Source organism: Mesoplodon densirostris, chromosome 9, assembly GCF_025265405.1.
Source record: "Mesoplodon densirostris isolate mMesDen1 chromosome 9, mMesDen1 primary haplotype, whole genome shotgun sequence".
NCBI lineage: Eukaryota > Metazoa > Chordata > Mammalia > Artiodactyla > Ziphiidae > Mesoplodon > Mesoplodon densirostris.
Genome location: NC_082669.1, coordinates 90,582,115 through 90,607,918, shown reverse-complemented (window position 1 = coordinate 90,607,918; position 25,804 = coordinate 90,582,115). Strand labels below are relative to the sequence as shown.

Genomic DNA, 25,804 nt, shown 5'->3' with positions numbered 1-25,804 from the left:
CACATGCCGCGGAGCGGCTGGGCCCGTGAGCCATGGCCGCTGAGCCTGCGCGTCCGGAGCCTGTGCTCCACAACGGGAGAGGCCACAGCAGTGTGAGGCCCGCGTACCGCAAAAAAAAACAACAAAAATCCCCATAAACATGTTTTTGAAAGGCAAGCCTTCTAGAAAATAGAAAATGTTCGTGTACAACTTCTTTGGGGTCAGTTAGTTCAGTGAACATAGGAATACTGTATACTTTGCATTGCTGGAAAATGGGAGTGTGTAAGTAAATGATAAAAACCAAAGGCCTTTCAACTGAATAGTATTCCATTCTGGCTATATTGTCTAATATGATTGCCATTACCCACATGGCTATTGTGGCTGTTTAAATTTAAGTTAATTAAAATGAAGTTAAAATCCATTCCTTAGTTGCACTGCCACATTCCAAGTCTTGGACAGTGCAAATATAGTCATTTCATGTCCTTGTTGTATTGGAGCTTATGAATGAGAATTTGTGACGGTATTTCTGTTGGCATGATAGTCTGTTATCTGGTGGCATTCATTTGTATTTGGATTAGTTTATTTCTCATGTTCCCAGGCCTTGGACCAGAGTCAGTGGTTTGAAACAGGATATAAAATGATCTGGATACTGCTACATTTTCTAAGTTGCCATTTTAACCTTTTTTAGGCGTGCAGTTCAGTGGCATTAAGTACATTCATGTTGTGCAGTCATCACCACCCCCCATCTCTAGAACTTTTTTGTCTTCCCAAACTAAAACTCTGTACCTATTAAAGAATAATTCTCCATCCCCTCCTCTCTTCAGCCCCTGGTAACCACCATTCTACTTTTTTTTTTCCTCTAGGAATTTGACTACTCCAATTACCTTATGAGTAGAATGATACAATATTTGTCCTTTTTGTGTCTGGCTTATTTCACTTAGCATAATATCTTCAAGGTTCATCATGTTGTAGACTATGTCAGAATTTCATTCCTTTTTAAAAATTATGTTGAAATACACATAGCATACAGTTTACCACTTGAACCATTTTTAAGTGTGTAGTTCAGTGGCTTTAAGTACATTCCCATTGTTGTGCAACCATCATCACCATGCATCTCCAGAACTTTTTTCGTCTCGTAAAAATGAAAATCTGTACCCATTAAACACAGTTACTAACGCCCCATTTCTCTCTCCCTACAGCCCCTGGCAACCACCATTCTGCTTTTTGTCTCCATGAACTTGACTACTCTAGGTACATCATATAAGTAGAATCATACAGTATTTGTCCTTTTGTGACTGGCTTTTTTCACCTAACATAATGTCCTCAGGGTTCATCCATGTTGTAGAATGTGTCAGAATGTCATCCCTTTTTAAGGCTGAATAATATTGTGTGTACCACATTTTGTTTACCTAGTCATCTGTTGATACACACTTGGGTAGCTTCCACGTTTTGGCTATTGTGAATACTGTTATGAGCCCAGGTGTACAAATATCTGTTGGAGTCCCTGCTTTCAGTTCTTTTGAGTATATCACCAGAAGGGGACTTGCTGGATCATATGGTAATTCTATGTTTTTTTTGAGGAACTGACATACTATTTTCTAGATTTTACAGAATTTTAAGCTCTTGTTTTTGTTGTTTTGTTTTGTTTTGTTTTGGCCGAGCTATGTGGCACTCGGGATCTTAGTCCCCGACCTGGCTCGAATCTGTGCCTCCTACAGTGGAAGCGCGGAGTCTTAACCAGTGGACCGCCAGAGAAGTCCCATAAGCTCTGTTGAACTTAAAAACATTTAATTCTTAGAAAGTTGCGCTTGCTTAGATTACCTCTCCTGTGTTTCCCTAGCTTGTACCCTGGTACTGAAATATTACCAGAGAGTGTTGTACTGTTATATAGGTGAAGTTCCAGAGAGAAGCTTTATTTCTCTTTCGTGGAAGTTCACAGTACTGCTAACGGGGATAATTTTGTAGTGTTTGGCATGCAGGACCCCTTGAAAGTACCGATTTAATTTTCCTCTTTCTGGTTAGACTTCCCAAAATGAAAATATTATGAAATTTGTATTTTTTTTCCTTTGGTAAGAAATTTTCTGTTAACAGAGTTTACATTATATTTTTTACTTTTTTTTTTCAAGCCCACTGCACTCTTCAGTTTTTCTCTGTCTTAAGTGTTTACTTGTATTTTGTGTCTCAGCCATAGTTAATACCATTTATACAGATGGCCCTAAAGCAGAAGAATACACTTAGAACTAGTCTTAAAAAGGTACATGTTTTTACATAAGCACTCAGAGTTTTCTAACACTATAATTAATGCATTTTTTATTAAACCTTAATCCAGACAGCTCATATTTCTATACAATTAAGAAGCTTGACTCTTCAGCATTGTGTTAGTGTGTGCTTAGTATGTCTGATAATGCTCTCATTCTTCAGGTTTTCATCAGAAACTCAGGAGACCCCAGCGTGCAGTGCTGTCGTCATTTGGTCTTACTGATTCCTTTCATTGAGATCAAGATAGAGTAATGCATATGGGCACTACCATCTTCCAACATTGTCTTGAAGATAAGAGTGTTTGAGTATTTCTCCTGGAATTTGAATAGCTTATGATGTTTTTTGTTTTTTTTACAAATTATTTTCAATATATTCACATATGCATTAAAATATAATACAGATCGTCAGGGTAAGGGGTCGTGGGTGGGGATGTGCATGAGTCTGTGCGCTGACAGCACCGCCAAGGAGGAGACCCAGGCTTGAGAATGGGGTCAGGCCTGGCCAGGGTCACAGAAGGGAAGGTCTCAAGGGCCTAAACCTTTGCATGAGATGGCCTCTCCCAACAGCTCACAACCAGGGACTGCTTGTTGTAGGTGGAGCTCATTTTTGTGGCTTTCAGTTGAAATCTGCAGGTTTGGATTCCCCAGGGTGATGTGTCATCAGTAGCACAGCCCTGACAGTGGGGTGGGGAGAGAGGGCCCACGGGCTTTCTTCTCCCCAGAGTCTCTCCTACCAGCTTGCCCGCCCTCCCACCCTGGCCCTGAAGGTCACTCTAATTCAGTGACCTGTTTGGGTCTGTAAACAGCCCCAAACTTCTGCATGTACTTCTTAATGTACTCCTTGGTTTTGCGTTTCACATTCTCATTGCACTCCAGGTCCTCGGGGTTCTTACAGTACTTCAGCTCCTTACTCATAACGCCGTGAGTCAGCGTGCGAGCTAGGTGTTTGAAATCTTCAGTTGTGGTAATTCTTCCCACTTTGCAGTCAGGTTTCCAGTAAGGGTTCAGGCACTGGACGATGAACTGGGACATCTCTTTTCTGAATACTTGTTTGCTTTTCTTAGCCAGCTCACTGGAGGTGTGTGCTTCTGCTGTCTTAGGCTTTTTTGAGGTCTTCATGGGATTTTCATCATATGTTGGGGTTCCCAGGCCCATCTCAGCTTCATGCTCAAGGCTGGCATCATCTCCTGGGCTTTCCCAAGTAGGAGGATCCCCCTGAATCTGCCTTGGGATCACATGGTAGTAGTAAATCTTCCCTTCTGGGTCTCGGGCTGTCTTCCAGTTGGGAGGTAAGACAATGGTGTTTGGTTTGGGAGGAGGTGGGGATGGTAAATCCAGGAGATTATTTGTCACAACCATTTCAGGTGGCTGTAAGGGCTGAGGCTGCCCCGGTACAACTATTGTAGTCATGGCTGTGGCTGGCTGTACCACCACTCCTTGTGGGTGAGTTGTGAAAAGCTGTTGTCCCTGGATGTCCTGAAGACTTGGCTGGGCGTAACTCTGTACAGTTGGTGGAGTTGTCTGTGAATAGGGTGATGTCACACCATAGACAGTTGGACAAGCCTGTCCTTGATAATCTATGGTTACTTGAGACTGTGCAGGAGAGTACTGCTGCTGTACACTCGCGGACTGTTGGTTTGAATCCCAAACCCCATAATTCTGTCCCTGGACTGGGCCTGGGGCTGGCACTGGCAAGACGGTGACTCTGGAGTCTTGGTGTACCACACCATCACTTTGGGCCACATACTGCGAACTGGGAACTTCCACAGGGGCTGCCACATGTGGCACCACTGGCACAGGTGGAGGGGCAGCAAGGGGTTCTGTAGAAAGTCCCAGCAAGGGCTGAGAATGACCATAAGGAGCAGGAGGACACACAGGATCCATGCTGGGTGTGGGGAGGAGCACCTTTCCAGCATTAGGATTGCTGGGATCCACATAGGCCTGCATGGGATAACCTGGTGGGTAGCCAGCAAAGGGGTGATGAGGGGCATTGTAGCCAAGAGTGTCATAGGGCAGTGGAGACGTCCTTCCCAGGTTCTGCATCTGCTGCTGTCGTTGTTGAGCCTCCCGCTGAGCTACCTCCTGCTCAAGCAACTTTCGACGCTCCTCTGTAGAAAGTTTATTGCGATCTTTAATTCGTACTTTCTTTTTGGAAGTTGGTGTATCATATCTGTCACCTGGCCTTTTTGTTCCCCGCTCATAGGGAGAAGGTGGTGGTGAGAGGGAGCCCCTTCGTTGCCTTTTCTCTTTATTTTGAGTTTGTTTGTCTGGGTCTCTCTTTCTTGACCTGTTAGGAGTCTTTGGGGCAACTGTTTGATCTCTGAAGCCAAGAGCATCCCTTCCTCGTTCAGTTATTGTGCTCTCCTTTTCAGTTTGACTTTTCTTTGGAATTCGATATACCTCCTTTAGGTCTTTCCAACTGTCCAGGAGCTTGGTGGCCAAATCACTTATATCTACTGTTTTATCTGGCTGTTCCTGGCTCCTCTCACTCTCCATATCAGATACCCCCTCCTCTTCATCTTGGGATGGTGTTTGCTCAGCAATAGGTTCGTCTAGTTTTGTGCCATTGCTCTCTTTAGGCTCTATTTCAGTGTCAGCCTCTGGTTCAGATGTGGGTAGCTTAATGGCCTCCACAGCAATTTCACTATCAACTTTAGATTCAGGCAGCTGTTGTATGAGTAGCTGTTGAGACTGTAACTCTTCCTCTTCTTCTACAGGGACGTTTTCTAACTGCTCAGGGTTCTCTTTGCCATTGTTGCCTTCTAGCTTGCTGGTAGCCTCAGAGATCGCACTGTCCATGCTATTTTCACTGATAATTTTAAGTCTGTGAAACATTCGCTTCTTGGGGATGTCTGTGTCAGCTTCTATGCTCAGCTTGGTGGAAGGATCAGGTGTGTGGAGTGGTATGTGAGCACGTGATGTATTCTCGCTAGAATACCCATCTCCTTCACTCAGCTGAGGGACAGCAGTCTTGGTTTGAGACCAACGTTGAATAATAGGAAGTACTTTGCTTTCCGCCAACATATTTTTAGTAGGAATGGGTAAATGTTCCAAAGTCTTTATAATCTCTTCCTGAAGCTTCTGGTTACTTTCCCGGCCATCACCTAGTTCTGCCATCCAGATCCACAGCAAAGACAGCCCATGATGTTCCAGAAAGGACTTCAGGCAAGACTGTGAATGTGTGTTCTGTATGAGCTTGAGACAGGTAAGTTTCTGTTCCAAAGTTTCAATTGTAACCATTAGCCAGGATAAGCTGAGCACCTGGCTTTTATCAGAGAGACCCTCACCATTCTTCATCAGAGCTTCTAGCTCTCCATCCACCGAATCCTTCTTCCGAGATCGTTCTTTCTTCATTTTCCCTCCTGCTGCTCTGATGCTGACTCTGTTCTCTCCTCCCAGGTAACCCCGGCAATTAGCCGACCCACAGAAACATTTCTGCACTTCTTTCTGATAGCCAAATGTTAGCTCTGAGCCTGAAGGAACCAGTTTGGTGGTAAAAAACCCAACTCTCAGTTGTCCGTTCACAATCCATTTTTGAGCCTCACAGTTTGGTTCACAGCTGTGATTCATGAACCGGGAGCAGTTTCCTTTCTGAGTGGCATCTATTATCTCATCATTCTTCAGGGCCATGAAATAGTGGTGGGTGTTTTTGTTTCGTGCATACTCCTTTACCCGGGCTTTAAACTCTTTATGATCAAGTACCTCTCCACAATATTCCAGGACAAAGGTGTTCGAAGGAAGGTCTTTAGCAGCTCTCAAGCCCCAGCCTTTCTTTTCTGTGAGTATGACTTCCACATCTGCATGCTGTTTTCTTTGAAACCGTCTATTGGAACAATAGTCCCCATTTGGACACCGAGAAGAACATTCAATCATGAGGAGACGATTAAGACAATCTTCCCCACATGCTATTTCACCTTGAGCTCTTTCATCTTTAGAAAGAGGTGTACACTGACATTGCATTCGCTTAAAATCCCGATGGGATTTATTCTTCTTTCTTTCTGTTAAATAAACATTTTCTTCAATCAGATCAAAGTAACAAGGCATCTTCCCTTGTTTGGCACGTTCCTTCCACCGCTGTGGGTCCCTGAAGTCCTCCATGACACACGAAGGCCCAACCAATGCTGAGCCTAGAGGCACTGCTGTCTCTCCCCGCTCTACCTCCACTCTAACTTTCTTTCCGTCCTGAAGCTCACCATCACTTTCAGAATCACTCTCCAATTCCTGTCTCCTGTTTTTAAGAGGCCCTCTATCTTTCATATCATTTTTTTCTAAGTTTTTCGAAAGATCTTTCTTCTCATTCACAGCTAAAGAGTCCTTAATGGAATTGCTGCTTATTTCAGGTGCTTGCACTGACGCCTTGTCCTTCTGAAGGGACAGAAAAAATTTATTGGACTGACTTGAAATGTGAGATCCTCCACATTGATCGCAATTCTCCTCCTCTTCACGGTCATCTGTTAAGGAATCTGGTACCTGCCCTTGAATTCGATCATACACAACCCCAGTTTCGGGCGGTCTGTCTGCTGATCTTGGATCCCAGTAGCCATTGCCTTGCCAGTAATTAGGTGTCCCACTGTACTGTTCGGCACTTTGCTGATACTTGTGTCCACCACAGGCTCCATAGCTGCTGTCAGGTTGCTGATATCTGGTAGTAGGCTTTTCTTGTTGAGAGAAGTCCCACCCTAGATTTCTGAGCTCTTCTGATGAAGGGAAACCATCCACTCGGGAGATCTCACAAGAAGAAAAACTTGACTCTGTTTTTCCCAGTCTACCCTCTGGCCTGATAGGGAAACTGGTCTGTTGCTGAGACTTACTTGAAACATCTTCACAATCATCAGAAGAATAAACTGGTAGCTCTTCTTGCTGCGTAGAAGTTATTTTGGCTTTCACTGCTTCCTCAGAATTTGGATGACCTAGAGGGTCAGATTTTATGTCTGTATGACTTGTGCTCTCAAGCCCATCACTCTGAGGATGAGCAATTTCAGACAGGTGATTATCTGTCTGTTTTTGGTTGAGCTGTGTAAAAGAAATTTCTGAATTCTTCTCTGTTGCTTTATGAAAGAAGAACTTCTCAGTTTGAGGACAGGCTGAAAAAGAATTCAGAATAATGATAGTAAAGATGATCCAAAATCTTGGAAATAGAATAGACAAAATGCAAGAAACAGTTAACAAGGACCTAGAAGAACTAAAGGTGAATCAAGCAACGATTAGAAACACAATAAATGAAATTAAAAATACTCTAGATGGGATCAATAGCCGAATAACTGAGGCAGAAGAACGGGTAAGTGACGTGGAAGATAAAATAGTGGAAATAACTACTGCAGAGCAGAAGAAAGAAAAAAGAATGAAAAGAACTGAGGACAGTCTGAGAGACCTCTGGGACAACATTAAACACACCAATATTCAAATTATAGGGGTTCCAGAAGAAGAAGAGAAAAAGAAAGGACTGAGAAAATATTTGAAGAGATTATAGTTGAAAACTTCCCTAGTATGGGAAAGGAAATAGTCAGTCAAGTCCAGGAGGCACAGAGAGTCCCATACAGGATAAATCCAAGGAGAAATACGCCAAGACACATATTAATCCAACTGTCAAAAATTAAATACAAAGAAAACATATTAAAAGCAACAAGGGAAAAACAACAAATAACACACAAGGGAATCCCCATCAGGTTAACAGCTGACCTTTCAGCAGAAACTCTGCAAGCCAGAAGGTAGTGGCAGGACATATTTAAAGTGATGAAGGAGAAAAACCTGCAACCAAGATTACTCTACCCAGCAAGGATCTCATTCAGATTTGATGGAGAAATTAAAACATTTACAGACAAGCAAAAGCTGAGAGAGTTCAGCACCACCAAACCAGCTTTACAACAAATGCTAAAGGAACTTCTCTAGGAAAGAAACACAACAGAAGGAAAAGACCTACAATAACAAACCCAAAACAATTAAGAAAATGGGAATAGGAAGATACATATCGATAATTACCTTAAATGTAAATGGACTAAATGCTCCCACCAAAAGACACAGATTGGCTGAATGGATACAAAAACAAGACCCATATATATGCTGTCTACAAGAGAGGCACTTCAGACCTAGAGACACATACAGACTGAAAGTAAGGGGATGGAAAAAGATATTCCATGCAAATGGAAACCAAAAGAAAGCTGGAGTAGCAATTCTCATATCAGACAAAATAAACTTTAAAATAAAGACTACTAGAAGAGACAAAGAAGGACACTACATGATGATCAAGGGATCGATCCAAGAAGAAGATAAAACAATTGCAAATATGTATGCACCCAACATAGGAGCACCTCAATACATAAGGCAAATACTAACAGCCATAAAAGGGGAAATTGGCAGTAACACATTAATAGTAGGGGACTTTAACACCCCACTTTCACCAGTGGACAGATCATCCAAAATGAAAATAAATAAGGAAACACAAGCTTTAAATGATACATTAAACAAGATGGACTTAATTGATATTTATAGGACATTCCATCCAAAAACAACAGAATACACATTTTTCTCAAGTGCTCATGGTACATTCTCCAGGATAGATCATATCTTGGGTCACAAGTCAAGCCTTGGTAAATTTAAGAAAATTGAAATTGTATCGAGTATCTTTTCCGACCACAGTGCTATGATACTAGATATCAATTACAGGAAGAGATCTGTAAAAAATACAAACACATGGAGGCTAAACAATATACTACTTAATAACGAAGTGATCACTGAAGAAATCAAAGAGGAAATCAAAAAATACCTAGAAACAAATGACAATGGAGACACGACGACCCAAAACCTATGGGATGCAGCAAAAGCAGTTCTAAGAGGGAAGTTTATAGCAATACAATCCCACCTTAAAAAACAGGAAACATCTCGAATAAACAACCTAACCTTACACCTAAAGCAATTAGAGAAAGAAGAACAAAAACACCCCAAAGTTAGCAGAAGGAAAGAAATCATAAAAATCAGATCAGAAATAAATGAAAAAGTAATGAAGGAAACGATAGCAAAGATCAATAAAACTAAAAGCTGGTTCTTTGCGAAGATAAACAAAATTGATAAACCATTAGCCAGACTCATCAAGAAAAAAAGGGAGAAGAGTAAAATCAATAGAATTAGAAATGAAAAAGGAGAAGTAACAACGGACACTGCAGAAATACAAAAGATCATGAGAGATTACTACAAGCAACTCTATGCCAATAAAATGGACAACCTGGAAGAAATGGACAAATTCTTAGAAATGCACAAGCTGCCAAGGCTGAATCAGGAAGAAATAGAAAATATGAAGAGACCAATCACAAGCAGTGAAATTGAAACTGTGATAAGAAAAATGTTCCAACAACGAAAACTCAGGACCAGATGGCTTCACAGGTGAATTCTATCAAACATTCAGAGAAGAGCTAACACCTATCCTTCTCAAAGTCTTCCAAAATATAGCAGAGGGAGGAACACTCCCAAACTCATTCTACGAGGCCACCATCACCTTGATAGCAAAACCAGACAAGGATGTCACAAAGAAAGAAAACTACAGGCCAATATCACTGATGAACATCGATGCAAAACTCCTCAACAAAATACTAGCAAAGAGAATCCAACAGCACATTAAAAGGATCATACACCATGATCAAGTGGGGTTTATTCCAGGAATGCAAGGATTCTTCAATAGACGCAAATCAATCAACGTGATATTAACCTCATATTAACAAATTGAAGGAGAAAAACCATATGATCATCTCAATAGATGCAGAGAAAGCTTTCGACAAAATTCAACACCCATTTATGATAAAAACCCTGCAGAAAGTAGGCATAGAGGGAACTTTCCTCAAGAAAATAAAGGCCATATATGACAGACCCACAGCCAACATCGTCCTCAATGGTGAAAAACTGAAAGCATTTCCACTAAGATCAGGAACAAGACAAGGTTGCCCACTCTCACCACTCTTATTCAACATAGTTTTGGAAGTTTTAGCCACAGCAATCAGAGAAGAAAAGGAAATAAAAGGAATCCAAATGGGAAAAGAAGAAGTAAAGCTGTCACTGTTTGCAGATGCCATGATACTATACATAGAGAATCTTAAAGATGCTACCAGAAAAATACTAGAGCTAATCAATGAATTTGGTAAAGTAGCAGGATACAAAATTAATGCACAGAAATCTCTGGCATTCCTATATACTAATGATGAAAAATCTGAAAGTGAAATCAAGAAAACACTCCCACTTACCATTGCAACAAAAAGAATAAAATATCTAGGAATAAACCTACCTAAGGAGACAAAAGACCTGTATGCAGAAAACTATAAGACACTGATGAAAGAAATTAAAGATGATACAAATAGATGGAGAGATATACCATGTTCTTGGATTTTAAGAATCAACATTGTGAAAATGACTCTACTACCCAAAGCAATCTACAGATTCAATGCAATCCCTATCAAACTACCACTGGCATTTTTCACAGAACAGGAACAAAAAATTTCACAATTTGTATGGAAACACAAAAGACCCCGAATAGCCAAAGCAATCTTGAGAATGAAATATGGAGCTGGAGGAATCAGTCGCCCTGACTTCAGACTATACTACAAAGCTACAGTAATCAAGACAGTATGGTAGTGGCACAAAAACAGAAAGATAGATCAATGGAACAGGATAGAGAGCCCAGAGATAAACCCACGCACATATGGTCACCTTATCTTTGATAAAGGAGGCAAGAATGTACAGTGGAGAAAGGACAGCCTCTTCACTAAGTGGTGCTGGGAAAACTGGTCAGGGACATGTAAAAGTATGAGCTTAGATCACTCCCTAACACCATACACAAAAATAAGCTCAAAGTGGATTAAAGACCTAAATATAAGGCCAGAAACTATCAAACTCTTAGAGGAAAACATAGGCAGAACACTCTATGACATAAATCACAGCAAGATCCTTTTTGACCCACCTCCCAGAGAAATGGAAATAAAAACAAAAATAAACACATGGGACCTAATGAAACTTAAAAGCTTTTGCACAGCAAAGGAAACCATAAACAAGACGAAAAGACAACCTGCAGACTGGGAGAAAATATTTGCAAATGAGGCAACTGACAAAGGATTAATCTCCAAAATTTATAAGCAGCTCATGCAGCTCAATAACAAAAAAACAACCCAATCCAAAAATGGGCAGAAGACCTAAATAGACATTTCTCCACAGAAGATATACAGACTTCCAACAAACACATGAAAGAATGCTCAACATCTTTAATCATTAGAGAAATGCAAATCAAGACTACAATGAGATATCATCTCACACCAGTCAGAATGGCCATCCTCAAAAAGTCTAGAAACAATAAATGCTGGAGAGGGTGTGGGAAAAAGGGAACCCTCTTGCACTGCTGGTGGGAATGTGAATTGGTACAGCCACTATGGAGAACAGTATGGAGGTTCCTTAACAAACTAAAAATAGAACTACCATATGACCCAGCAATCCCACTACTGGGCATATACCCTGAGAAAACCATAATTCAAAAAGAGTCATGTACCAAAATGTTCATAGCAGCCCTATTTACAATAGCCCGGAGATGGAAACAACCTAAATGTCCATCATCGGATGAATGGATAAAGAAGATGTGGCACATATATACAATGGAATATTACTCAGCCATAAAAAGAAATGAAATTGAGCTATTTGTAATGAGGTGGATAGACCTAGAGTCTGTCATCCAGAGTGAAGTAAGTCAGAAAGAGAAAGAGAAATACCGTATGCTAACACAAATATATGGAATTTAAGAAGAAAAAAAATGTCATGAAGAACCTAGGGGTAAGACAGTAATAAAGACTCTGACCTACTAGAGAATGGACTTGAGGATATGGGGAGGGGGAAGGGTAAGCTGTGACAAAGCGAAAGAGAGGCATGGACATATACACACTACCAAATGTAAGGTAGATAGCTGGTGGGAAGCAGCCGCATAGCACAGGGAGATCTGCTCAGTGCTTTGTGACCACCTAGAAGGGTGGGATAGGGAGGGTGGGAGGGAGATGCAAGAGGGAGGGGATATGGGAACATATGTATATGTATAACTGATTCATTTTGTTATAAAGCAGAAACTAACACACCATTGTTAAGCAATTATACTCCAATAAAGATGTAAAAAAAAAAAAAACTGTCACGTTTAGAAGTGCAAAATGTTGCCAAATCAGATCCTGCCCCAGGAGATCCGTTGATATTAAATTCTGTGGGACAATAACTTCTTAATTGATCATTCTTCACTTTACATAAAGAGTCTAATTCCTTAATACTATCATGGCTATCATGTCCTATAAATTCAGACTTAAAAACGTGATTCATCTAGCTTTTTAAAAGTAGGTGAATCATTTAATCTATTTGTTGGAGATGGAGACCCAATCTTCTCTCTTTCAGGAACTTTACTAATCATTCTTAATTCACTACCTTTTGAACAAGGAGTCTGTAAACTGAAAGAATGAGACTGTTTGATTTCCTCATTCAATTCTGTACAACAGAAAGAATTTTTAAATTGATCAGACTTAGGTGCAGATTTTGAAGGGGCAGATTTATAACGGGAAGCAGTGTTACCATGCTTGGAATATGATGACCCCCGTCGGAATCCCAGTTGATTCGTGGGAGGAGAACATCTTTTCATTGCTCCATTTTCTGAAGTCCTTTTGGATTCTCTTTCTAATTTTGAAGAACACTTTCCTCTCTTCCCCATCTAGAGAGTCTCTAAGTAAGAATGAGATGATGTGCGCCTTGAATATGTCTTCTCATACTCATCTAGTGAATCAGAACTTTCTCTTGCCCTGTTATCTGTATATGGCCGAGAATAGCGTGCCCTCTCTCTATAAGGGGAGCGCCTATGGTAACGACCATCAGAGTCATAATAATGGGATTATGACAGATTAGGATGAACTAGTTCTGTCAGGTCTAGAACGAGACGTGCTTCCCTGCGTCGGCAGGTGCTTCATCGGGAGCGGCTGGAGACGGCGACGCGAGCCCTCCCCGCGGCAGGGCGACGGGAGGGAGGGGAGGGGAGGGGGCCGCTGGTGCGGAGGCGGCGGCTTGGGCCGCGTCGGGGCAGGGGCGGCCCGCGTCGCTTGCTTGTTCCCTCGCTCGCTCCCTCCCTCCCTCCCTCCTTTCCTCAGGCGCCCGCCCGCCGCTCTCTCCCCCACACACTCAGCAGCTTATGATTTAATTTTTAGCCAGGAATCTCTTTCCTCCCATAAGGGAAATGATATCTCCCTTTTAATTATCTATTCAGTTATTATGGGGATGGCTGTGAAAATGTAAATTGGCTGAACTTATCTCTATAAATGAGCTTTTTTGCTTCTAGAAAACTTGTTTATGCATACATGGGTAGTCTGGTTCTGGGAGCTTGCTTGGGGCTTTATGATTATTTTTCACTTACAGTCTGCTTTTGGAGTTGGGAGTTGTTTACTCATCACTGCTGTGGTGAAGGTATTAGCTAAGTTTCACTTCACCATAGTTTCTGTATTTCAGACCATCTTGCAAAACAAATTATTTTGAAAGATAACAATTTTAGGTAGTGATGGTTTTCTTTTGAGATCTAGAGCTTATATATTTCCTAATATCCATTCATATCATTTTCTCTCCTCGCTGTTTAAGAAAACCATCAGAAAGTAACTTGTGACAGACCTAGCAATTTATCTTAAATTTGTAAAATTTTCATAAAGGATTAGTTACAAAAACGTAAGATAGTTGACTGACAAAAAATTCCTTTCTCTTTTTCAGGTTAATAAGACTAGTTTGTTCTTTACCCGTCTCATGAAAATGACTTTTTCTTGATTTGGGAAATTCTGATTTTCTAGCTCTATACCATATTGGTACAAGGCATGTGTCTATAATGTTGCAGTGTCTGATTGACTGTTTTTTAGGGGTTCTTTTTACTGTGCTCTTGCCTGGTCTGCTCCTCCTTCCAGTATACTATAAATCTTTATTTAATAGATGTATGATTCACTAACTGAAATGTTTTTAAAAAGTACAGCAGTCGTACACATTTATTCTTACTTATCAAATTTCATTGAAATATTTGTATTTCCAGAACATAATTTTCTATTTGCCAGAGCTCTTCTGTTTTCAGTGAAGTATTTTTAAGTAATGCTGCTTAATTTGAGGAGTTTTTGTATAGGATTAACTAGCAGCTCTAATCTGCTTCTGATTCTTGGCAGCTGATGAATCCTTAGCCCCCCCCCCCTTTTGGGTGTGTACTTGCAATGTTAAGGGTCTGCTCAGTGATTTCCATTGATTAGGCAGTTTTAGAACTGTTAGTGTAGAAGTGAGTCTTGGAGCAGTCGTGACCGTTACAGAAAAAAGGGCAAGTACTTTTAGGATCTGCTGTGAAGTATAATGAAAGACTTAGAGCATGTTAGTGAAAGGATTGCTGGGCCATAGCCTGCTTCATATTCATCACATAGTCATGGAAATATCTTTTGAAAAGACTGATAGTAAAGGCCTGTTCTGCTACTGCTTTGTGAAATGGAAGATCGGAATTAGTTGCTTAAATGGAAAATGTTCTCTTGTTGCAGCCTCTTTGAAATGTGCTGCTAGTGGGAGCTGCAGCTTCCTCCTGCTGACTCTGAGCCCCAGGCTTCGGTTGAGATGGTCCTTTCAGAAATGTGGAGCTTAGTCCAAGCCTGGATTTCAGTGGGTAGCACCTGGCATCTGTGGCTAGAAAGTCCTATGAAGTGTAAGTGCTTTACTCTCTCCTTGTAAAGAATCCCTTTTCCTTTCTTCTTTCTGCAGCTTAGCGGAGGGGAAGAACAGTGAGCAATGTAGTGTAGTGTCTGAGGTATCAGGATTTGGTTGCATTTTCTTAATGATTCAGTGATCAAAACAGGATTACTTGTTTTTTGGATGCCAACACTTCTTAAACCCTCCTGGAATTCAAAATAAAGGGACAGATTATGACCCCTTAATATATAGTACTGGCAGTATCATCCTGGGTAATTTTTCACTGACAGTTTACTTAGACTGTGATATTCAAGTTTCCCAGGTTTCTCTAGAGGTCAGTTTTGTATTTCGTTCTTGTTCCAAAAGACACATATTTGAAAGGAGAGGCACAATTGACCAGTGGGTGAGGCCGCATCAAGATCAATAAGGACGCTTGAAATGAGAAGACAGGTCTTTTGTCACTTCGGTTCTACTGGACACATGTACACAAGGAGCAGTATGGGAGGTTTCCTAAGACCAATTCCTCATAGAATTGTCCTAGGAAATACATATAGCTGCCGTCTATATTTTAGTTTAGTTAAAAAACAGAAAACTATGATAACATAATGAGCGTTAGAAGATGCCAAGTTTATATTTGGTTTAGTTGCCTGGGGTTAACTGCTATTCTCCTTTTTTTTTTTTTTTTTTTTTTTTCTATTTCAGAAATACTGGTAATATTTTAAAGTAGGGTCATTCCAGAAAAGACTCCCATTTTGGGGAGACTTTAAGTTTCCCTTCACTGAAATTTTTCTGAGATTCTTAAATCTTCCGATTTGGGCTAGGAAAATATTGAGATTCTTGTCATTGCTAAAGCAAAATGTATGTTTAAAACAAAGCAGAACCAGGGCTCCAGCTGGGTAAGGCACGCAAAGTTCTACAAATGAGGACTCTGAATGAAAAAGGTCCTTTCAGGGCCTTTGTTTTCTTTATCTGTAAACTGGTTTGCTTGTTTTTTCTTGCCCTTTCTCTCTCTAAACATTGTGGATTCTGTTATTATAGCTTACTCCCAATCCAGTAAGTATCTCAGCTACCTAGTAAAAGAATGGGCTTCATGTTTGGGAAAACAAAGAGGTGTTATAGATTTATGAGATGATAGTATCTTGTCATTTTGCTTCAGATTTAATAATTTAATATATATTTGTTTAAATGGCTCTATGGCCAGGAGATTTTGAGAGAGGCAGAAATAATTAAGGTTGTTCTTAACTTTTTTTTTTTTTTTTTTTTTGCTGTACACGGGCCTCTCACTGTTGTGGCCTCTCCGGTTGCGGAGCACAGGCTCCGGATGCGCAGGCTCAGCAGCCATGGCTCACGGGCCCAGCCGCTTCGCAGCAGCATGTGGGATCCTCCCGGACCGGGGCACAAACCCGTGTCCCCTGCATCGGCAGGCGGACTCTCAACCACTGCGCCACCAGCGAAGCCCCTGTTCTTTACTTTTGAAGAGCTTACAGTCTATTAAAAAAGATGAACAAAGGCCCAAATAATTACAATATAAAGTTCTACAATTGAGCTGTTACAGTCAAGGGTACCTTGGTAGTAAGGAAAAAGGATTACTCCTCCAATATTTTCTCTGTATTTCTGGCTTTCAGGAGTTTGAATATGATGTGTTTAGCTTTTGTTTGTTTGTTTGGGGGAGTGGGGGACAGTAACATCCTCTGTTGCCCTTGTCTACTGTAGTCTTTAGCAGTTCCAGTGTCCAGTGTTCTCATTGGTGGAGCTTTCTCAGTGATTCTGTCCTCCCCTGTGGCACTGATGCTCTGCCTTGCATCTGGCAGATCTTGTGCAGGATAAATTTGTTTTGCCCTTCCTTCAGTGGCAGGAGACCTCTGTGGTGTTATTGTTATAGTATCATGGGCTCAAGACAGTTTTATGCCCTGTCCTGTAGGGGTAGAGGTGTTTTTCTTTTACCCTTACTGCAACAGCAATGGGCCTTACTTAACCTATAAGCCTTGAGGGTAACATCATTTGCTGCCCTTCCCATACCAGTTAAGGCTTTTGTTCAGTAAGGGAGAAGGGCCTAGTCAGAGCTTTTTGTGTCCTTTCTGCTCTTGTGGCTACTCCTGTCCTCCAAGACTGTACCACCAAAGAGGTTTTCTCTGGTCTCCTGCCCTACCCCCATTCTTTCTCCTGAGTATTTGGTGGAGTTGTGTGGATAAGAGCCTGTAGGTGGTCGTGAATTCCCCTTGTGTCCAAGAGTCCCATGGGTTTTATATGTACATACTAACCCACACATATACAATTTTTTTATCAATTTGTTAATAATTTTAATTGAATTTTTATTACCTGGTTGTCTGGTGCCCCATATCTCTTTTCTTTGTTCTGCCACAGATGAGCCAACACTTGGTGAGGTCTCTTTAAATTTCAGTCTACTTGGTTGTCCTGGGACCTCAGCTTTCTGCTGCATTTAAGAAAAGTTACTTTGTAGTTTATTTGCTTTTATTTATTAACTCCAAAACAATGTTCTTTTCCACTTTCTGCATCTTAGGAGAATGTGAAATTCCTCTCAGGTATATAGATTCATTTATTTTAAACCCTACAAGATATTGTTGCTTTATATAGTCAGTGTTCACAGAGATTTACTTACGTACTTAGCCTTTCCATTACTCTTCATTCCTTCCTGATTTCCATATTTCTATCCAGAATTATTTTCATTCTGCTTGAAGAACACCCTTTAGTATTTTCTTCTTTGTTCTATTGGTAATGAACTGTCTCCTTTTATTTTTTTTCTTTTGGCCCCGAAGTGTCTTAATTTTGTTGTATTTTGGAAGGATTTTTTGCTGGGTATAAGTAACCAATTGACAATTATTTTCTTCCAGTACTTTGAAGATATTTGGTTCCCATTTTTTATTTTGGCAAGTCACCTATCAGTCTAATTGTTCCTTTAAAGGTAATACATGATTTTCCTCTTGCCTTTAAGATTTTCCGTTTTGTCTTTAGCAGTTTTTTAGCAGTGTTATTTGATGTGCTTAGGTCTGGTTTTTCTATCCTTAGGGTTTACAGAGTTTCTTAAACTGTGGCTTGTGTCTTATCAGTTTGGAAATTCCTCAGCCATTATGTTTAAATAGTGTCCCATTTTTTTCTTTTCCTTCTGAGATTTTGGTCATGTTTGTTAGACTTTTTCACTATGTCCCATATGTCACTTGCATTCTTCCTATTCCTTTTTTTTTTTTTTTTGCTGTACGCGGGCCTCTCACTGTTGTGGCCTCTCCCGTTGCGGAGCACAGGCTCCGGACATGCAGGCTCAGCGACCATGGCTCACGGGTCCAGCTGCTCCGCGGCATGTGGGATCTTCGCGGACCGGGGCAGGAACCCGTGTCCCCTGCAGGCAAACTCTCAGCCAGTGCGCCACCAGGGAAGCCCATTCTTCCTATTCTTTACCTTTATTCTGTTTTGAGTTTGTGCTTCAGGTCTTATTTTCTGTTGACCTATTCTCTAGCATAGTAATCTTTTCTTCAGTTGTCTGATTGCTATTCAACCCTTCCATTTGGGTCTTAATTTCAGTTACTGTATGTTTCAGTTCTAGAATTTCCCTTTGATTCTTCTTTTTTTTTTTAGATTCCATTTCTTAATGCAAATTCCAATTTGTCTTCTAATTTCTTTTTTTTTTTTTTTTTTTTTTTTTTTTTTTTTTTTTTTTTTTTTTTTTTGCGGTATGCGGGCCTCTCACTGTTGTGGCCTCCCCCGTCGCGGAGCACAGGCTCCGGACGCGCAGGCTCCGGACGCGCAGGCTCAGCGGCCATGGCTCACGGGCCCAGCCGCTCCGCGGCATATGGGATCCTCCCAGACCGGGGCACGAACCCGTATCCCCTGCATCGGCAGGCGGACTCTCAACCACTTGCGCCACCAGGGAGGCCCTGTCTTCTAATTTCTTGAATACGTTAATCAGCTCTTTAATTTTTCCCAATTGTTTATTTTGAAAAATTCATAACTTGAAAGAATTGTGTAGTGAACACTGATTCATGATAAGCCCTTCTCAAATTGCCTGTTCCCATTTGCTTTCTCTCTTTTTTCTTTCTTTCTCTCCCTTTTGGAAGTAAATTGCAGATTTTATAATGCTGTACCCATAAACATTTTGATGTATAGCTCCTAAGAACAAAGACATTCTACTAAACTAAAACCATTGTCACATTAAAGAAATTTAACATTGATATACAATAATATTATCTAATACACAGTCCATATTCAAATTTCCTAGTTGTTGCAGTTACAGATTTCTAGCTTTTTTTTGGTACGCGGGCCTCTCACTGTTGTGTCCTCTCCCGTTGCGGAGCACAGTCTCCGGACGTGCAGGCCCAGCAGCCATGGCTTACGGGCCTAGCCCCTCCGCGGCATGTGGGATCTTCCCGGACCGGGGCACAAACCTGTGTCCCCTGCATTGGCAGGCGGACTGTCAACCACTGCGCCACCAGGGAAGCCCCAGATTTCTGGCTTTCTAAAAATTTTACTTTCCCTAATCCAGGCTCGAAACAAGGATAATGCATTGCTTTTAGGTGTTTTGTCACTTTAGTTTCCTGGGTTTTTTTTTTTTTTTTTCCTTTTAGGATAGTGACATTAAAAAACAAATCCAGGCCCATTTTGTCTTTGTTTTTAATATGACCCACTCGCTATTTTGCTTTGTCTGGTTGTTTCCTCATGATTGTGTTCAACTTAAACAGTTTTTGGAAGAATACTACATGAACGAAAAATTGTTGTTTTCAGTGAATCACATCAAGAATCACTTAAAATGTGTTTGTCCCATTATTGGTGATGTTAAGTTTTATCATTTTGGTTGAGACATCACAGTTATTTTAGTCCTCATCTGATAACTCCGTTATCTAGATAGGTTATTTTCTATTGTCTGTTTCCACCCCTAACCCTCCCTTTTTTGCTTTCGTTTGATAAATACTGGATATATTGTTTACGAAAAGTTGAAGAGATAATAAATGATGTTTTTCCCCTGAGGTAGTTTCTTTTGCTTCTGGCAGCTCTTTATGATAGGACCAGATCCCTTTAGTTTGTGAAGGGATTGAGCAGATTCTAAACTGTGTGTTTCTTTTTTGTAAAATATACATGACATCAAATTTACCATTCTAACTATTTTAAAGTGTACAACTCAGTGAGAGTAAGTATATTCGTGTTGTTTTATGACCACCAACACAAGCAATTGCCAGAATATTTTTATCTTCTGCAAGTAAAACTTTGTACCCATTACATGATAACGCTGCCCATTCTCCCTCCCATCAACCCTTGGCAACCAAAATTCTACCTTTGTCTCTATGAATTTGACTACTGCAGGTACCTCATGTAAGTGGAATCATACAGTATTTGTCCTTTTGTGTCAAGCTTATTTTACTAAGCATAATGTCCTCAAAATTCATCCATGTTATGGCATGTAATGGTACTTCCTTCCTTTTTAAGGCTGAATAATAGTCCACTGTATGTATAGGCCACATTTTGTTTATCCATTCTTCTGTCAATGAACATTTGAGTTGTTTTCAACTTTTGGTTATTGTGAAATATGCTGCTATGAACATTGGTGTATAAATATCTGTTTGAGTCCCTGCTTTTGATTGTTTTGGCTATATACCCAAAAGTGGAATTGCTGCATTATGTGGTAATTTTATTTTTAATTTTTTTGAGGAACTGCCATACTATTTTCCATATTGGCTGTACTAATTTACATTCCCACTAGCAATGTGCATTGTTACAATTTCTGTACAACCTCATCAACACTTGGTTTTTTTGTTTGTTTGTTTGTTTTGTTTTGTTTGTTTTGGCCACGTTGCAGCCTGTGGGATCTTAGTTCCCTGACCAGGAATCGAACCCATGCCCCCTGCAGTGGAAGTGCAGAGTCTCAACTGCTGGACTGCCAGGGAAGTCCCTGCCTATTGTTTTTTAATTATTTTATTTTATTTATTTTATTTTATTTATTTTATGCTACATTGGGTCTTCATTGCTACACACAGGCTTTCTCTAGCTGCAGTGAGTGGGGGCTACTCTTCATTGTGGTGCGCGGGCTTCTCATTGCGGTGGCATCTCTTGTTGTGGAGCACGGGTTCTAGGTGCAAGGGCTTCAGTAGTTGTGACACGCGGGCTCAGTAGTCATGGCTTGCGGGCTCTAGAGCGCAGGTTGAGTAGTTGTGGTGCACAGGCTTAGTTGTTCCACGCCATGTGGGATCTTCCCAGAACAGGGCTCGGACCCATGGCCCCAGTGTCCGCAGGTGGATTCTTAACCACTACACCACCAGGGAAGTCCCTCTGCCTATTTTTAAATTGGGTTGTTTGGTTTCGTTGTTGTTGTTGTGTTGTAGGAGTTCTTTATATATTCTGAATATTAACCCCTTATCAGATATGTCATTTGCAAATATTTTCTCACATTCTGTGGCTTGCTTTCTCATACTGATTATATCTTTTAATGATGAATAGAAGTTTAAAATGTTGATGTAGTCCAATTTATGTGTTTTTACTTTTGTTGCTTGTGTGTTTTTTTGTGTTTTTTTTTTTGGCCTTGCTCCATGGCATGCAGGATCTTAGTTCCCTGACTAGGGATCGAACCCCGTGCCCTATGCATTGGAAGCACAGAGTCCTAACTACTGGACCGCCAGGGAATTCCCTGTTGCTTGTGCTTTTGATGCAAGAATTCATTGCCAAATTTAATGCACATATAGCTTTCCCCCCATGAGTTTTATAGTTTTAGGTCTTACATTTAAGTTTTGATCCATTTTGAGTTAATTTTTGTATATGATGTCCTGTTCTTGTTGAAAATCATTTGACCATATCTGCACGGATTCATTTCTGGGCTCTCCATTCTGTTCCAGTGGTCTTGTGTCTGTCTTTATGCCAGTGCTAAACTTTTTTTTTTTTTTTTTTTGGTGGCAAAACCACAAAATATGAAATTCAACCTCCCAACAGTTTGCAAGTATACAGTGCAATATTTTGCAAGCATACAGTGCAATATTGTTGACCACATGCATGTTGTGTAGCGGATCCCCCTGAACCCCCTGCATCCTACATGACTGAAACTCTGCATCCACTGAACAACTCTCCACCTCCTCCTCCTCCTAGGCCCTGAGTTTGACTACTTTAGATAGCTCATGTAAATGGAATCATGCAGCATTTGCCGTTTTATGACTGAGGTATTTTACTTGGCACAATACCCTCAAGGTTCATCTATGCCTTTGCAGCACATGACAGGATTTTTAAGACTAAGTGATAATCCATTAAGACTGAATGGATACTCCATTCCATGTATGTATCACATTTTCTTTATCCATTCATCCATTGATAGACATTTAGTTTGCTTCCACCTCTTGGCTTTTGTGAATAATGCTGCGATGAACGTGGGTGTGCAAAGATCTTTTTGAGATGTTATTTTCAATTCTTTTGGGTATATATCCAGAAGTGGAGTTGCTGGATCACATGGTAGTTACATTTTTAATTTTTTGATGAACCTCCATACTGTTTTCCATAGTGTCTGCACTATTTTATATTACCATCAACAGTGCATAAGAGTTCGAATATCTCCACATCCTCACCAACACTTATTTTCTGGTTTCTTTTTTTTTTTTTTGCGGTACGCGGGCCTCTAACTGCTGTGGCCTCTACCGTTGCGGAGCACAGGCTCCGGACGCGCAGGCTCAGCGGCCATGGCTCATGGGCCCAGCCACTCCGCGGCATGTGGGATCCTCCCAGACCGGGGCACGAACCCGCGTCCCCTGCCTCGGCAGGCGGGCTCTCAACCACTGCGCTACCAGGGAAGCCCTCTGGTTTCTTTTGATAGTGGCTGTCTTAACAGCTATGAAGTGATATCTGATTATGCTTTTGATTTACATTTCCCTGATAACTAGTCATGTTAGCATCTTTTTATGCTTGTTGGCCATGTTTATACTGTCTTTAGAGAAATGTTTTTTTTCAAGCCCTTTGCTCAATTTAAAATTGGGTTATTGGTTTTTATGTTGAGTTATAGAAATTCTTTGTATATTTTGGATATTAACTCCTTGTCAGATGTATGGTTTGCAAATATTTCTCCCATTCCATAGATTGCTTTCTCACTCTGGATTTTGTGTTGCAGAGAAGTTTTTAGAGTTCGGTGTTGTCCTATTTGTTTTATTTTTGCTTTTGTTTCTTGTGGTTTTGGTGTCATATCCATGAAGTCATCATCAAATCCAGTGTCATGAAATTTCTTGTCCCCCATGCTTTCTTCTTGGAGTTATAGTTTCAGGTGTTACATTTAGGTCTTTAATCCATTGTGAGCTAATTTTTGTATATGGTGTAAAATGAGAGTCCACTTCTTTCTTTTGTCTATGGATATCCCTTTTCCCAACAGTATTCGTTGAAGAGACACTCCCTTCCCCATCTTGTAGTTTTCTCATCCTTGTTGAAGATGATTTGTCTCTATTTTCGAGGGTTTCTTTATTGGTGCTCTGTTTTTTCCCATTGGTCTATGTATCTTTCTTTATGCCAGTACCATACTCTTTTTTTTTTTTTTTTTTGCTGTACGCGGGCCTCTCACCGCTGTGGCCTCTCCCGCTGCGGAGCACAGGCTCCGGACACACAGGCTCCGCGGCCATGGCTCGCGGGCCCAGCCGCTCCGCGGCATGTGGGATCCTCCGGGATCGGGGCACGAACCCGCGTCCCCTGCATCGGCAGGCGGACTCTCAACCACTGCGCCACCAGGGAGGCCCCCATACTCTTTTGATTGCTGTGGTTTCATAATAAATTTTGAAATCAGGAAATATGAGACCTCCAATTTTGTTCTTTTTCAAGATTATCTTAGCTGTTTGGGACCCCTTGAAATTCCATATGAATTTTTCGATGGATTTTTCTCTTTCTGCAAAAAAAAAGTCCTTAGGATTTTGATAGGGATTGCATTGAATCTGTAGAGCACTTTGGATAGTCTTAACAACTGTAGTACGTCTTCTAATCCTTGAACCCAGGATGTCTTTTCATTTATTGGTGTCTTCTTTAATTTCTTTCACAAGTATTTTATAGTTTTCAGTGTACAGCTTGCTTTATTCCTGAGTATTTTGTTCTTTTTGGAAGCTGTTGTATATGCAGTTGTTTTCTTAATTTCGTTTTCAGATCGTTCATTGTCAGTATATAAAAACAACTGATTTGGGGGTGTTGACTTTGTATTTTGCAACTTTGATGAATTCGTTTATTAGTTCTAACAGGTTTTGAGGAATCTTGAGGGTTATCTACATATAAGATCATGTCATATGTGAACAGTCATCATTTTACCTTTTCCTGTCCAATTGGGATGCCTTTTATTTGCTTTTCTTACCTAATTGCTCTGGCTAGAACTTCTAGTACTATGCAGAATAGAAGTGGCAAAAGTGGGCATCTTTGTCTTGTTCCTGCTCTTATAGAGTTTTGAAAAGTTTTCAGTCTTTGAATATTGAATATGATGTTCACTGTGGAGTTTTCTTATGTAGTCTTTACTACGTTGAGACAGTTTTCTTCTTTACCTAGTTTGTTGAGTGTCTTTATCATGAAAGGGTGATAGCTTTTGTCAGATGCTTTTCTGCATCAATTGAGATATTTATGTGGTTTTCCCCCCTTTATTCTGTTAATATGGTGCATTACATTGTTTGATTTTTGTATGTTGAGCCACCCTTGCATTTCAGGAATAAATCCCACTTGGTCATGGTGTATAATTCTTTAATATACTGTTGAATTCAGTTTGCTACTATTTTTTTGAAGTTTTTTTTCCATTAGTATTCATAAGGGATATTGGTCTGTAGGTTTTTGTTTTTTTTTTTGCGGTACGCGGGCCTCTCACTGTTGTGGCCTCTCTGGTTGCGGAGCACAGGCTCCAGACGTGCAGGCTCAGTGGCCATGGCTCACAGGCCTAGCCGCTCCGCGGCATGTGGGATCTTCCCAGACCGGGGCACGAACCCGTGTCCCCTGCATCAGCAGGTGGACTCTCAACCACTGTGCCACCAGGGAAGCCCCTGTAGGGTTTTTTTTTTTTTTTCCTTGTAGTAGTATCTTTGTCTGCCTTTGGTATCAGGGTAATCCTGGCCTCATAGAATGAATTCGGAAATGTTTACTCCTCCTTTTCAATTTTTGGGAAGAATTTGAGAAGGATTGGTGTTAATTCTTCTTTAAATGTTTGGTAGAATTCACCAGTAAAGCCATCTGATCCTGGGCGTTTCTTTGTTGGGAAGTTTTTGAATACTGATTCAGTCTGTTCACTAAGTTTAGTAAGATAGTCTATTCAGATTTTCTGTTTCTTCTCGATTCAGTCTTGGTACATTGTATGTTTCTAGGAATTTGTCCATTTCATCTGGATTATCCATTTTGTTGGTGTACAGTTCACAGTGTTTCCTGTGATCTTTTTTATTTCTGTAAACTTAGTAGTAATGTCCCCACCTTTGTTTCATTTCTTTTTGCTTGGTTAAAATCTAGATAAAGGTTTGTCAATTTTGTTGATCTTTTTGAAGAATCAAATCATGGTTTTTCTGTGTTCTATTTTATTTATCTTTGCTCTAATCTTTATTATTTGCTTCCCTATGCGAGCTTTGGGCTTAGTTTTTTCTTTTTTTCTAGTTCCTTAAGGTATAAAGTGAGGTTGTTGATTTGAGATAATTTTTCTTTTTTTAATTTAAGTGTATATGTATAGCTATAAATTTCCCTCTTAGCACTGTTTCACTGCATCTTACAAGTTTTGGTATGTTGTATTTCCATTTTCATTTGTCTTAAAATATTTTCTAATTTCCCTTCTCTGACCCATTAGTTGTTTAAGAATTGATATTTAATTTTTACATATTTGTGAATTTTCCAGTTTTCCTTCTGTTAATTTCTAGTTGCATTTCATTTTTGATTGGAAAACATACTTTCTGTGATTTCAATCCTTCTGCATTTCT

At 40.4% G+C, this 25,804-nt stretch overlaps 2 protein-coding genes across 2 annotated transcripts in view; one reads left to right on the top strand and one right to left on the bottom strand.

Moving 5' to 3' along the window:
• The window catches only part of TNPO3 (transportin 3), a 95,126-nt gene that overhangs the window by 7,988 nt on the left and 61,334 nt on the right, over positions 1–25,804 (top strand). The gene's annotated exons all lie outside the window — the stretch shown is intronic.
• On the bottom strand, positions 2,797–13,672 carry LOC132496427 (histone-lysine N-methyltransferase SETD2-like). Its single transcript, XM_060108808.1, has 2 exons — positions 13,639–13,672; positions 2,797–7,321 (listed from the first exon to the last, which is right to left on the bottom strand). The coding sequence occupies exons 1-2, from the start codon at positions 13,670–13,672 to the stop codon at positions 3,006–3,008; spliced, it is 4,350 nt and encodes a 1,449-aa protein (XP_059964791.1). The 3' UTR covers positions 2,797–3,005.

Bases quoted from the DNA above. Each gene is read 5' to 3' on its own strand.
- LOC132496427 (XM_060108808.1), bottom strand. From the start codon at position 13,672: ATGAGTAAACAACTCCCAACTCCAAAAGCAGACT. The intron at 7,322-13,638 runs GTAAGTGAAAAA...ATTCTTTTTCAG, and splicing joins CCCAACTCCAAAAGCAGACT to CCTGTCCTCAAACTGAGAAG.